We start from the raw sequence: 13269 nt of genomic DNA, 5'->3' as shown, positions 1-13269 counted from the left end.
ACAGGATTGAAGTGAGGAATGAGCTCCTGCAGCTCCAATGGGGTTCCTGCACAGGGACCTGGAGCACCCTGGGCTGTGCAAGGTGTGCCCATGGCAGGGGGTGGAATGAGAGGAGCTTTAAGGTCCCTCCCAGTCCAAACCACTCCATGATTCCAGGATTGTCATTCCTGCTTTTGCAGTGCTGCTCAGCTTTTTTTACTAGTTTTAATTGAAAGCGTTTTTCCTCCCAACAGGCACAGGGATTATTCTGAGCAATTCTTTTGCCTCCAGAAGTAAAACAGGGAAGTGGCAGCGTGGGTGCACGGCGTGTTCCCAGCACAGCTGTCCCTGCAGCTCCAGCTGCCTTTTTCCATGTCACTTCTCCAACACACGCCGTGTCTGGCGTCTCTAATGAGATCTGCTGGATGTCCCTGTCACATGTGCCACAGCAGGGATGGGAGGTGGCACAGCACTGCCTGGCTGTCTCGGGGCTGTGTCAGGGCTCCAGAGCTGCCAGGGGCGAAAGTGTCACTGATGGGGCTCAGGGGCACTGGAGCTGCCTCACCCTGCTCAGTGTGGGGATGAGGGATGGGGCAGGAGCTTGGTTTGGTGCCCTGAGTGAAGTGCCCTGAAGCCATGCCATGGTCTCTGTGTGCTCTCTCTGCAGGACATTCCCACGGGAGCTGACAGCTGTGTCACCAGCCTGTCCTGTGACTCCCACCGCTCCCTGATCGTGGCAGGGCTGGGGGATGGCTCCATCCGCGTGTTCGACAGGAGGATGGCCCTCAGTGAATGGTAATTCCCATCCTTCCCGGGCTCAGGGGGTCCTCACGTGCTCTCCTCACCTCACACATGTCCCTCTTGTCCCCAGCCGAGTCATGACCTACCGGGAGCACACAGCCTGGGTGGTGAAGGCATACCTGCAGAAACACCCTGAGGGCAACATCATGAGTGTCAGGTACCTGGGATTGCACTCCTGGAGCTGTTTTCTCTTACACACACTTTGGTTTTTTTCCTATAAATTCTGTCCCTGGCATTCCAAGAGCTGGGAGGGTGAAGGTCTTGTGTTTGACATTTGCTTCAGTAATGAGCTCCTGCTCCAAACTCAGTGGAGAGGAGGCACAAAGGGATGTGGGGCTTTCCTTGGATGGCTGTTGGTGTGGTTTGGGAGTAAACAAGGTGCTGGACTCACAAGGTGTGTGAGGAGGAAGGGAGGGAAGCAGGAGCTGGATATGGAATATCTTGTGGTGGTGAGGCTTTACTGCCAATGCCTCTGTGGGGTCATTTGGGAGAGAACAGGAGGAGGAAGGTGGATGGTGCATCTGTCAGGCACATTCCTGGGCAGGATTCCTGTGCAATTCCCTAAATCCATTCCTGCTGGCTGGTAAATACTGTGGCCAGAGCAGCAGGTACTGATTTGGCCATTAAGGAACAGCAGAACAGAATTTATTGTTACAAAGCCACCGTTTGCACACAAAGAGCCTCTTTTTCTTGATTACAAAATGGAAACAAAACATAATTTTCTGGGACTCAGAACATTCCTGAGGCGGGGGATGGGCCAGCAAAAATGTATTAAGATTTTCAGAAAGGGGATTATGTGATGCAGCTGCCAGCTTTGTCGAGCTCCCATATTGGAGTTTTTAATCTTCCTCTCTGTAAGCTCCTCCAGCAGCTCTGGGGTCAGCTCCCTGTGCCCTGGGCTGAGGGCTGGTTGTCCCCTCTCCTCAGAGCCCTTCCAGCCTTGGAGCTGCTCTTCCTGGGGCTGCAGAGGTGTCAGGGAGTGTTGGGCTTCAAAAGGCAGGTCTGGGCTCTTCCCAGAGGAACTCAGATTGTGGAGTTGAGCCACCTCACTTCCAGTTCCTCCCAGTTCCCTGTGCTTCCACTGAGAGTAAAATCCAAGGAAAACAATTGTTAGGATGTAGTGAGATTCTGGTGCACAGACACTGGGAGTAAAGGGTGGCACCAGCACATCCCGTGTGCTCAGATGTTTCTCATGCAATTTCCTGCTGTGCAAAGCAGCAGGAATTTAGGTCTGACATGGAGCTGGGTGTATTGGTGTGACAGAACAGGGAGGGCAGAGGCAGTGAGGGATCAGCAAGGTGGGATCACTCCCAAGCTGTTATTTCAGCACAGAGCATGCTGGGGATGGGACCAAATCACAGCACTGGTGGGAACTCACAGCCATGTGTGTTCCCTGTCCCAACATCCCATGGAGGTGCTTGGCTCATGGACAGCCCTACAGCTCCATTTCCTGGGCTTTGGGGCCTGGCTGGGCACAGCCTGACCCTGTGGCTCTGTGTTGGCAGTGTCAACGGCGATGTGCGGTTTTTCGACCCCCGCATGCCCGAGTCCATGAAGGTGCTGCAGATCGTCAAGGGGCTCACAGCCCTCGACATCCACCCCCAGGCCAACCTCTTCGCATGGTGAGTGCTGCTGCCATTCCTGCAGCATGTGGAGCTGCTGGAGCGAGTCCAGAGGAGGCACCAGGGTGATTCCATGATCCTCGGAGAGGATGGTTTGTCTCCACAGACATCATTCATGAGGAGTTTTTGACTTGACTGTTTTTTCATCTCACCACAACAGTGCAGCTTCTTTCCCATATTTGCAGCTCAGGAACTTTATCTCCTTTTTATCCTATGAAACCCTGGACACTGGATCCCTGTTCAGTGTCTGTGTTTTTGGGCTCTGAGTGGGGGCCAGCAGCCACTCCACAGCCATGAGACCTGGAGCCTGTTGGGGATGCCCTGGGTGTGTTTGGACATCAGCTCTCCATGTTTTCCTGTCCCAGGTGACCACAGTTTACAGTGGTTCTGGCCACCAGTTAATGATCTCCCACTCATGGAACTCGCTGCACTCTGGTCAGGCACACAGCTCAGCCAGGGGCTGCAGCAGCAATATTGTCCCCTGCCAGCATTCCCAGTGACTCCATGTTCTGTCCTTTCCTTTCCAGTGGCTCCATGAACCAGTTCACTGCGATCTACAACGGCAACGGGGAGCTGATCAACAACATCAAATACTACGATGGGTTCATGGGACAAAGAGTGGGAGCCATCAGCTGCCTGGCCTTCCATCCTCACTGGGTCTGTATCCCTGCTGGGATTTGGGGTTGGCATGTCCCAGTGTCCCTGTGGGAAGAGGGGATGGCACAGAGACCACCCTGGTGTTAAGGGGGGCTGCCCCAGCCTGGTGCTCTGAGCAGACTCCCAGCCCAGCTCCCCAGTACTCCCAGTCCTCCAGACAACCACACTGGTGGTGCCTCTGGTGCTGCTGGTGTGTGATGAGCTCCTGCAGCTCCACAGGCTTCCAACACCTGAGCCCATCCAGCTGATGTGCAGTTCCCACCCCAGCTCTGCAGCCTGGCTCAGCTCAGACTCCTTGGCCGCAGGAATTGTCCAAGCTGACTGGAGAAGTGCAGGCTGACATTCCCAAATTCCATTTGCTTATTTACTCCCTGCCTGGCTCTGCAGCCACGTCTCACTGGGGCTGCTCTCACACCACCTTACGTAAGGCTGGTGCTGTGCAGGGGAAAACTGCACGTCAGGAAAATGGGAGAGCTGCAAAAATTAAAGGCATGAGCTGATAAAAGCTGGAATGAAGCAGAACAAAAGGAGGTTTTGGAGTATGTCACAGCTGAAGGGCTCTGCAGTAGTTAGAGAACCTGGTTGCTACTCAGGGAGGAGGGAGGTCCCCCCTGTATGGTGGACTTTGCTCATCCAGGGAGGAGAATAAATGGAGTTGGAAAACCTGAGAAAACAATTAATGGATGGGAAAAAGGAGGGAGTTACAAGAGTTATTTCAGAAACCTGCAGATCAGCTCACAAATATTTAATATGTAATGGGAAGAGAAGTTTGCTCTTTAAACAAGCAAAGCAAAGCCCTGTCCAGGCTGGGCCAGGTCCCCTCACTGCAGGAAGTGCTCATTTTCAGCCCAGGCATCAGCTCCTGAGGAGATTTGCAGTCATTTAGAGAAATTATGGTGGCAGTTGACAACTAATCGTGCCCATAATTTTTCCCTGTGGCTGAAATGGGCCTATAACTCCTGCAGAGCTGTGGAGCAGCTGGGTGTCCCTGCTGGAATGTCACTGTTACCTGTGCCTGTCACTGCTCCACACCTGGACCTTGGTCACAGGAGCAGCAGCTGAGGGAGCTGGGGAAGGGTCTGGAGCCCCAGGAGTGGCTGAGGGAACCAGGGGAGCTCAGCCTGGTGAGAAAGAGGCTCAGGGGAAGCCTTCTGCCTCTGCACAACTCCCTGACAGGAGGGGGCAGCCCCAGACAGGACAAGAGGGAACAGCCTCAAGCTGTGCCAGGGAGGTTCAGGTTGGACATCAGGAGGATTCATGGAAAGGGTGGTCAGGCCTTGCAACTGCCCAGGGAGGTTTGGAGTGCTCATCCCTGGAGGCTGACAATGCGGGGATTGGTCCCAGGTTGGACTCAGTGATCTCAGAGGGCTTTTCCAGCCGGTGTGACTGTGCCTGTGTGTCCCTTTGCTCTCCCGCAGCCCCACCTGGCCGTCGGCAGCAATGACTTCTACATCTCGGTGTACTCGGTGGAGAAGAGGATCAGATGACGGCGCCCGGCGTGGCCGGAGCTGCTCCAGGGCAGAGCCTCCCTGTACATAGAGAAATCATCGACTTGAATGTTTCGTGTTGGCTGCTGCTGCACCCCATAACTTGAACATTTGTTCTTCTGACTTAGCTACTGATGGGTTTGACAAGGGGAAGAGACAATCTCCTGGTTTTGTTTTGTTTTGTTTTCCAGCTATATCCTCTAAAAGCTACAGAAAAGGAACATTTATTTTTGTTTCCAGTGGTTGGCTTCTCTGTCAGAAACACGGCTCCTGATCTTGGAAGGACTTGGATGAGGCAACACCCTTGAGAAGGGTCTTGTTTTAGTCTTCGTTCCTTGTTTTGCTGGAATGTTGGTTCTTCAAGGACTGTCAGGACTCACCTACAGCTCCACGGGACCCTCCAGCTGCTGCCAACCCTGTGCCAAACCCAATTCCCGGGACAGGGCAGTGTGACCCAAGCATGGGATGTACCTGCTCCTGCACTGCTGAGCAGGGCCAGGGAGGCAGGGAAGTGTCTCCTCTGCATGAACCTCCTCCTCCCTCCCTGCAGCGTCCTCTCCACTGGAAGCAAGGACAGACGGGGACCTGGTGGCCTGGGCAGGCAGGGATCCTGCAGAAAGGGGCTCAGGGAGATGACAAGAACAGGGCAGGATGTCCCACACCGCAAAGCTGCACCGTGAAGTGAGGAAGATGAAGGAGGAAGGAGAACAAAGATCTCCAATGTCACAACGAGCCTGGAGCAAGTCACTGGTGTCACCACATTCCACCCAAGGCCACGGTGCTGGTGGGGAGCTGGGGGCACCTCAGGCACTGCCCCTCCTGCTGCCACTGTCCCTGTGCCACAGGAACTCTGCACCCACATCTGGGCCCTGGGGAGCTCTGCCCAGCCAGCAGGGGAGGCTCCAGGGCCCATCTTGGGTTATGTGTGCTCCTCATGGCTGCTGTGCACCGAGGTGAGGTCAGGATTTGGGCACTTGGAGCTGCACACACCATGTGGCCATGGCTGTGGCTCATCTGTCCCTTTGGAACCAGGCATGGAACCACCTGGGCACAAGAGAATCACTGAGGAGGAGGAAGGCAGCAGGTCACTGCTCTGAGCAAAGCACCCTTGTCCCAGCTATCCAGGCGAAGCCTGCTCTGTCTTCCACACCTTCCACATCTGAAAAATGAATGTTTTGTCCCTTGGGATCCGTGCTGGCTCTGGAGATGGGTGTGGGAAGGGAGAGCACAGCCAAAGGACAGCTTTCCTTCCAGAGGTGCAGCCAGGGGCAGAACTCACTCTGTGCAAAACTCACTGCGGTCCCCTCTGAGGGCCAGCAGTTCCCAGTCTTTCTTCCAGCCAGTCTCATGGGATCTGCAGGCTCCCAGCAAACTGCCAGCCATGCTGAAGGGAATCCTGGTGAGGGAAGGGGTGAGAACCCCTCTGTCCCTGTGCTGATGGCAGCTGCACCTCTGCCCCATGCCCACGGAGTGTCTGACCCATCGCTGCTGCTGCTGCTGCCCCTCGTCGCCGTGTCCGTGGGTGTGAGGCACCTGGGCCACGCCAGGGAGGAGGCCCGTGGCCACCCCAAGGTGCCACAGGCACGTCAGGACTCTGGCTTGGGAGAAGGTCCCCAAAGCACGGCGGTGGAGCCGATGTCGGGTTCCCCCCAGCACTGTCCCTGTCCCCCTGTCAGGGAGGCCGAGGGCCATGTCACAGGATAATGAATCAAAGGCTTTAAACTTAAAAACTACCTAAAAATCCACTTCTAAGCTACCCAAAGTTAATTATGGTCTAACAGAGCTGTGCCTCTTCCCGACCCACTCCTGGGCTGTCCACAGGAGTGGAGCCAGAGTTTGGGATCACATGTAACCCGTTAACATTCACAGCTTCAAAAACAATAGATTTTTAACTCGTATCAGTGTATTTGTGAAAGGAACAGGAAATTCTTGGCGAGAGGGGAAGGGGCCTGGTGGGAGCTGCTGCTCCTTCCCAGCTGCTCCCGCCAGACTCCAGTGCAGCCCCATGTCCAGGACGTGGGATTTTAAGGAATTCGGGCTGTTGGGCTTTTACCTGAGCATGTGTGGGCTGTGCTTCCACAGGTTTGATGCAGAGATTCAATCATGGAATCACAGAGTTTAACCAAGGATCTGGAGAGTGTCCTACCTTAAAAGTTCACTTATCTCTATTTATTTTACAAAAATAAAATTTAAAAAAAATATATAAAAACCCCCACACGATTGTAATGTGAGAGTAAAATGATTACAGACAAATAAATGGTTAATAAAAAATAAATGCAGAAACAGTTCCTGGTGTGAAGCTCCTTTTGTGGGGCAGGAGGGGGCTGGGGGCAGCTGTGGCCCAGGAAGGAGCCAGGTTGGATTTGGGGTTCTGGGCTCTGTGGGGTCTGGGCAGTTTCCCCAGGGAAGAGGACAGTCTCAGGTGGAGGTATTGGTGACAGACATGTCCCAGTCCAGGTGGCTGCTCCAGGCGGTGCTGGGGGAATGGTTGGACTCGATGGGCTCAGAGGGTTTTCCATGATTCTATGAAAGAATTGGTGCTGTCCCTGTAGCCCCCAGCCCCTACAGCCGCCCTCCCATACCTCCCATTCCCTATACCCCATTCCCTACATTATCCCCATTCCCTATAATATTCCCTTTCCCGATGTTACCCCCATTCCCGATATCATCCCATTCCCTTTGCTATTCCCATTCCCTGTATTATTCCCATTCCCTATAATATTCCTATTTCACATATTATCCCATTCCCTGTATTATTCCCATTCTCTGTATTATTCCCATTCCCGATATTCCCGTCCGCAGCGCGCCCCCACAGCGCCCCCCAGTGGTGCCGCCCGGCGCTGCAGGCTCGCTGCGCGCTGTGCTGTGCTTGGCCCCTCGCGGCCGCCGTCGGGGGCGGGCCGGGCCGGGCCGGGCCGGGCAGCAGCGGCCATGGGGAACCTGTTCGGGCGGAAACGGCGGAGCCGCGTCACGGAGCAGGACCGGGCCGTGCTGGTGAGCGGGGGGACACCGGGATGGACCGGGCCGTGCTGGTGAGCGGGGGGACACCGGGCCGGATCGGTGAGCGGAGGCAGACCGGGCTGGACCGCACCGGCCTGGCCTGGCTCCGGGCGCTCTTATGGGGTTTGCCGGAGCGATGGAGGGGCCAGGCCGGGGCTGAGCGACCCCCGGTGCCGGTGCTGTGGGTGACACGGCGGGGAGAGACCGGGTGAGGGGCGGAGCTGCTTCAGGGGTGCTGTCAGGGCTGAGTTGTGACCCGTGTCCGTCTCTCTGTCCGTGTCTGTGCCCCTTCCCTCCGTGTCCCTCTCTCCTGCAGCAACTGAAGCAGCAGCGGGACAAGCTCCGGCAGTACCAGAAGCGGCTGAGCCTGGGCCTGGAGCGGGAGCGGGCGCTGGCCCGGCAGCTGCTCCGGGACGGCAAGAAAGAGTGAGGGGAAGGAGTTACCTGGGGGCGAGGGCGGGGGAGAGCCAGTGCCACCTCCGGGGAAGGGAACACCACTGGGCTGTGGGAATCAGAATGCCCCAATGGTTTGGCTTGAGAGGGACCTTAAAGCCGACTTTGTTCCGCTCTCTGCCATGGGCAGGGACGCCTTTCACTTGCTCCAAGCCCCATCCTGCCTGACCTTGGACACTTCCAGGGATCCAGGGGCAGCCTCAGCTTGTCTGGCCAACCTGTGCCAGGGGCTCACCATCCCCACAGGCAAAGATTTATTCCCACTATCCGATTTGCTCGTCCTTGCTCTTCACAGGAGCAGCTCAGGGTTGCCAGTTCAGCTGCACTCAAGTTGTCCCCTTTTAGCAGAAGCACAGGACAAATATGTTTGTGATGGCTTTATTTGCTTCCTCCATGCTGAGTTTTTCTCCCTCTGTGTCTCTCAGGAAAGCCATGCTCCTGCTGAAGAAGAAACGGTACCAGGAGCAGCTTCTGGATAAAACAGAGAACCAGATCAGCAACCTGGAGCGGATGGTGAGCGAGGGCCTTGGGGTGTTCCGGGGTGGGGCTTCCCTTGGACCTTTGGAATTCCATTCCAGCTGGCATGTGTTTAGCCCTCTGTCCAAGGGCAAATGTCTCCAAAATTGTACGTGTGCCGCCACTGTTCCCTGAAGACACAGAGTGGTGTGTTTGGAATCTGCAGGTTACGTGTTAAATGTGCGTTTGGGAGATTGTTAAAACGTTACTCACAGTGGGGATGGCTGCACCTGGAGCTTCCTGGGTTTGTCTCAGCACTGTCATTTCAGAACTGGATGTGTTTGGATTTGGGGAGGTCTCAGCTGGGACTGGCAGCTGGAAAATCCGGTGAAATCGCTTCAAGGGCTGTTGGACCTGCTGGTGCAGCTGCCTGTGCTGAGCTTTTTGTGTGGATATTTCCTACTGCTGGTGCCATTGACAGGACAGAAAGGGCTCAACTGCTTCCTTCTTGCAGCTTCTCTGGTGGTCCTGGCAGCCTGTGTCTGCCTAATAATGGCAATCGTGGAATTATTTAGATGGGAAGAGCCCTCTGAGCCCATTGAGCCCAGTCACTCCCCAGCACTGCCAGGGCCACCACTGTCCCCAGCTGCCACATCCACCCACCTGTTAAATCCCTTCAAGATTTCCTGGACAGCCTGTGCCAATTCCTGGCCAAAGTGTGACAGGCTCTTCCCTTTCTCCTTCCCATTCCAGGTCCAGGACATTGAGTTCACCCAGATTGAAATGAAGGTCATTGAGGGCCTGAAAATAGGCAATGAGTGTCTGAACAAAATGCACCAGGTACGTGTGGCTGGGGCAGGTCAGAGGGGCATGCCTGGAGCTGCCTCCCTGCAGACACCTCCCACACCTGGATTTTGGCTGTTCCCTTCAGGTTATGTCCATAGAAGAAGTGGAAAGGATAATAGGAGAAACCCAGGATGCTGTGGAGTACCAGAGGGTATGTACATGAGGAGCTTCTGCCTCTACACAGGGTTTTTTGGATGTGCATTGTTTTAAAGAGCCATCAGGTTGGGAATTTAATGTATCCTTCCCTCTCACCCACAGCAAATAGATGAGCTCCTGGCTGGCAGCCTGACTGAGGAGGATGAAGATGCCATTCTAGAAGAATTAAATACTATTACTCAGGTATGATTGTTCTTCTTGTAATTAAAATCCACATTTTCAGATGGCTGTTTGTAACAGAAGTTAAAGTACCTTTTTCCCACTCTCAGAGCTTAGTTTGGGGGATAATGTGGGACATTGCCACCCCCAGTCTTTGCCCACAGCTGTGGTCTGTGACACATGTGACACATTATCTTTAATGTCCTTGTAGGAACAGTTGGAGCTTCCAGAAGTCCCTTCAGAGCCACTCCCAGAGAAGATCCCAGGTATGTTCTCCTTGCACAGCTTTGTCTTCTCGTGCTCCTGTCATGTGCAATGGCCTGAGACCCTCTCCCAGTGTAAGTGCTGTCCTGGAAAATGGCAAGGAATAGCAGCTCCTGCAGTGGGGACAGGCCCAGCTGAGCCCTCGCTCCAGGAGGACCTGGGGCTCTATTCTCTGTTCTCTTGGCATCTGGTCATTCCCTTGGAGAGCTTCCTGTGTGGCATCTGCTGTTCTTGTCATGTCCTGTACCTGCTCTGAGGCCATCTCCTGCCTTGAGACTCCTCTCTCCATAAGGAATTCTTTCCTTGCTGGAGCCAGGCAAGGCTTGCCCCCCACAGCCCCAGTCTGGTCCTGTCATCACAGCACAGGGACATTGGAGTCACACTGCACAACACTGGATCTCTCTGAGGCTTGGGATGACTTCCCACCTCACTTCACAGTGATTTGGAACCAGCTGGATGAGGATCACTGGGGTCCCACAGCTCCAGGATTGTTAGAGCACAAGCTCCACACAACTGATGGTCCCTGAGTTATCTGAAACCTCAATGGATGGATTTGTGTGGGAATCCAGCTGGGAAGGGGGAGAGCTCACCAAGCAGGTGACCAAACAGGCCCTGGTGGCCCTGCCTGGTGGGGAAGGAGCCCACACAGGTGTATTAGGTGTCTGTGCTGAGGAGCTGAGAACTGGTGAAGACTCTTGGGACAGCAGAGCTCTGAGCTGTCACTCACTGGAGCTGGACCTCCCTGCTTGTGAAGAGAGGAACTGGAAGAAGCCATTTCCCTCTGTGGAATCTGCCCAGGAGCAATCTGGGATGTGGGGAATGGAGCTGGTTTCCTTGGAGCTTGTTTACTCCTAAACAGGGCTCAGATGTCAGTGTTGAGGCCAAACAAAACACAGCCCAGGGGTGTCAGGTCAAAGGGATGAGGGCAGAGCTGGCCCTGCTGCTGCCCAGGATCTGTCCCTGTGCTGGTGGCTTTGCTGGGCTGGCCATGTTCTGAAAGTCTGTAATTGTTTAGTGCTGTGGAAAAGGGGCATTTTCCCATGGGAATGTGGGATTATTTATAACCAGCTTCTCTTAGTTCAGGTGCTGTTCAAGCATTTGCTGCTCTGCAGAGTGGATTCCGTGCCTTGGATCCTCCTCAGGAGATGACTGCAGGATATTTGCATTCCCTGATTCTGTAACAAGTTTCTTTTCCTTCCACAGAAGTGTCACCCATCAAGAACAGGCCAAAGCCAGAGCTGGTGGCAGCATCTTAACTCCCAGTGCTGGGGATTCCCCCACGAAACTTTCACCCTGGACAGTTTGCCCTCCCAGCATGTGCTGGGAACAGGCAATGCCTTGGCAGCATCCCAGCTGTGCTGGGTGGATTGTGGAGCAGGATTCCCTGCACAGGGTGGGGAACCTCAGCTGATTATCGCTCTTGTATCAAGATTATTTTCTAGTGCTTTCTTTTTTTGTAACTTAAATTCCAGACTCACTCAGCTGCGCTGTCTCGGGATTAAACAGCAACTCTAAAACATCCAAAGCCAAATTTTTCTCCGTAGGTTCAATTCTGGTGGTCAGTCTGCCTTTGCTCTGGCCAAATCCCAGCAAATCCCACACTCAGAGTGGAGGTGTTTGTGCTGGGCATGGGCTGAGCAGGCATGAGCCCTGTGGGACCACTCTGGTGTCCCTCTGTCCCTTCTGTCTCCTGATTCCATCTGGGGATGGGCTGCCCTTGTGTGTCCTTGTCCTGCTGCACGTTGGGCAGCACTGGAGCTGGGAGTGCTGAGCTCCCACACGTCGAGCTCTGGTCTAGACTTGGTTCTGGCCTGTCCAAAACCAGCTCAAGGGGATCTGATTTGGGCCAGGCTCACCCTGGGAGCTCAGTTCTGCTCCTGCTGCAGCAGCTCTGGCCGGGCAAAGCCTGGTGTGCTGTGAGGTGAGGAGTTGGTCACAGTTCAGCCCCGGCTCTGGAACCCTGCAGAGCTGAGCAGCCCTGGGCTGGCAGAAATCGCCTGCAATGCCAGCAAGGAGCTTCTGCCTGTGTTAGGAGCCAGGATTCCTCCCTTGTTGGCTCTGCTCCAGCGTCAGAGTTCACCTTTGGCCACGATGGACTGATGGATCACATGGACTCTGCTCCAGCTGCTCCTGCCGGACGTTTCCTCAGTGGCCTGGACACGATTCCTCAAGCTCATGCTTCACCAGACACAGGGCCTGGAGCTTCAGAAATCAACACTCCAAAGACTCTGCTCCAGGAGAAGCTCAAGGGAGCCCCATCCCCTCTGAGGACAGTCGGAGCAGCACTAGCTCACTGGGATGCTGAAGGCTCTGGAATGCTGCCTGGCCAGCCAGGTGGTGGCAGATTTGGCTGCTCTTGGAAGCAAGCTCACCTGCCAGCTTGCAGATGCTCTTCAGGACACTGCAGATCTTTATTACATTCTTGAAGCCACAACCCTTAATCTGCATTTCTGTGACAGTGGAAGGACCAGAGGGTCCTTGGAGACTTTGGGAGGCTGTTGTTGGGCTTGTGGGATCTGGTGCTAGACAGAGTGATCCCAGGGACTGGGGTGCTCCCCTGTGGTGTTTGGCCCAGTGTGTGGCACCAGCACAGTGTTGGCAAAGCAGCCACTGACTCTGGAGCTGGATGGGGTGTTGGATGATCCCAGGGCCATGTTTCTGGTCACCCCAGCCTCTGTTTGACAGCCAGATCCTGCTCCCAGCCCTCCCAGGCTCAGGATCCTGCTCTGCTCTCGGTGGCTTGTTCTGTGCTGCAACGCAGCCCATTCCCACCAGAGAGAGCCTTGGATTCACCAGAGCAGTGCTGGCAGGAGCATTTCTGGGCAGCGTTTTTCCTTCAAGGCTCCTTCAGCCCGTTGCCAGGCTGTTGTTTGGATGTCGGTTTGTTTAATGTGCCCCTGATTAATCTGGATTCGTGGGAAGGAGTGCTGGGTGCTCTCAGGAAGGGATCTGTCCTGGGAGCACAGCTTCCACTGCTGGTGCTTTGGGAAAACCCTGATCCCTGGGGCTGGCATCACCACAGGAGAGGGATGAGGAGGGACAAGGGTGTGCTGCAGTCCCTCTGCTCTGGTTTTCTTTCATCCTGTCAGCAGGAGAGACATGAGCCAACCCTCCCCAGGGACAACCCTGTGCCAAGGCCAAGCCAGGTTCTGGTGGCTGCAGAGAGGGAGTGGGGCTGGTGCTGAAGGGGTTAATGCAGCTCCTTCCATTCCTTAACACAGCGGAGAGGCCATTTACTGATCCAACAAGAAAGTTTGGAGCAGATTGGCCACAGCTTCCTCCACTAATCCCTGCCCCAACAGCTTGTGCTGGGTCTCCTTGGAAAGAAGAGCTGGGAGTGGGCTGTGGCCTCTGTGCTGTGCTGTGACAATAAATTGGTTCCAATGGTT

General features: G+C 54.9%; 2 protein-coding genes across 8 annotated transcripts in view; both read left to right on the top strand.

Moving 5' to 3' along the window:
• Positions 1 to 6831, top strand: part of RPTOR (regulatory associated protein of MTOR complex 1) — a 97378-nt gene extending 90547 nt beyond the window's left edge. For all 6 annotated transcript variants that reach the window (XM_085077466.1, XM_085077465.1, XM_085077461.1 and 3 more), the window contains 5 exons: positions 647 to 774; positions 851 to 937; positions 2286 to 2402; positions 2930 to 3059; positions 4478 to 6831. In XM_085077466.1, the coding sequence (XP_084933592.1) occupies positions 647 to 774; positions 851 to 937; positions 2286 to 2402; positions 2930 to 3059; positions 4478 to 4546 (531 nt within the window). In that variant the 3' untranslated portion in view covers positions 4547 to 6831. The remainder of the gene's footprint in view (positions 1 to 646; positions 775 to 850; positions 938 to 2285; positions 2403 to 2929; positions 3060 to 4477) is intronic.
• Positions 6832 to 7437: 606 nt separating this feature from the next.
• CHMP6 (charged multivesicular body protein 6) lies at positions 7438 to 13269 on the top strand. 2 transcript variants are annotated; one of them, XM_085077458.1, is made up of 8 exons: positions 7438 to 7540; positions 7863 to 7972; positions 8425 to 8512; positions 9209 to 9295; positions 9387 to 9452; positions 9560 to 9640; positions 9828 to 9882; positions 11084 to 13269. In XM_085077458.1, the coding sequence occupies exons 1-8, from the start codon at positions 7478 to 7480 to the stop codon at positions 11134 to 11136; spliced, it is 603 nt and encodes a 200-aa protein (XP_084933584.1). In that variant the 5' UTR covers positions 7438 to 7477; the 3' UTR covers positions 11137 to 13269. The 2 variants fall into 2 exon arrangements, with proteins under 2 accessions (XP_084933584.1, XP_084933585.1); XM_085077459.1 differs by having other exon boundaries at positions 7445 to 7578.

The sequence above is a fragment of the Lichenostomus cassidix genome, chromosome 18 (assembly GCF_008360975.1).
Source record: "Lichenostomus cassidix isolate B80296 chromosome 18, HeHo_3.0, whole genome shotgun sequence".
Taxonomy (NCBI): domain Eukaryota; kingdom Metazoa; phylum Chordata; class Aves; order Passeriformes; family Meliphagidae; genus Lichenostomus; species Lichenostomus cassidix.
Note: the sequence above shows the minus strand (reverse complement) of the source record. Positions and strands in the feature narration are given on the sequence as shown.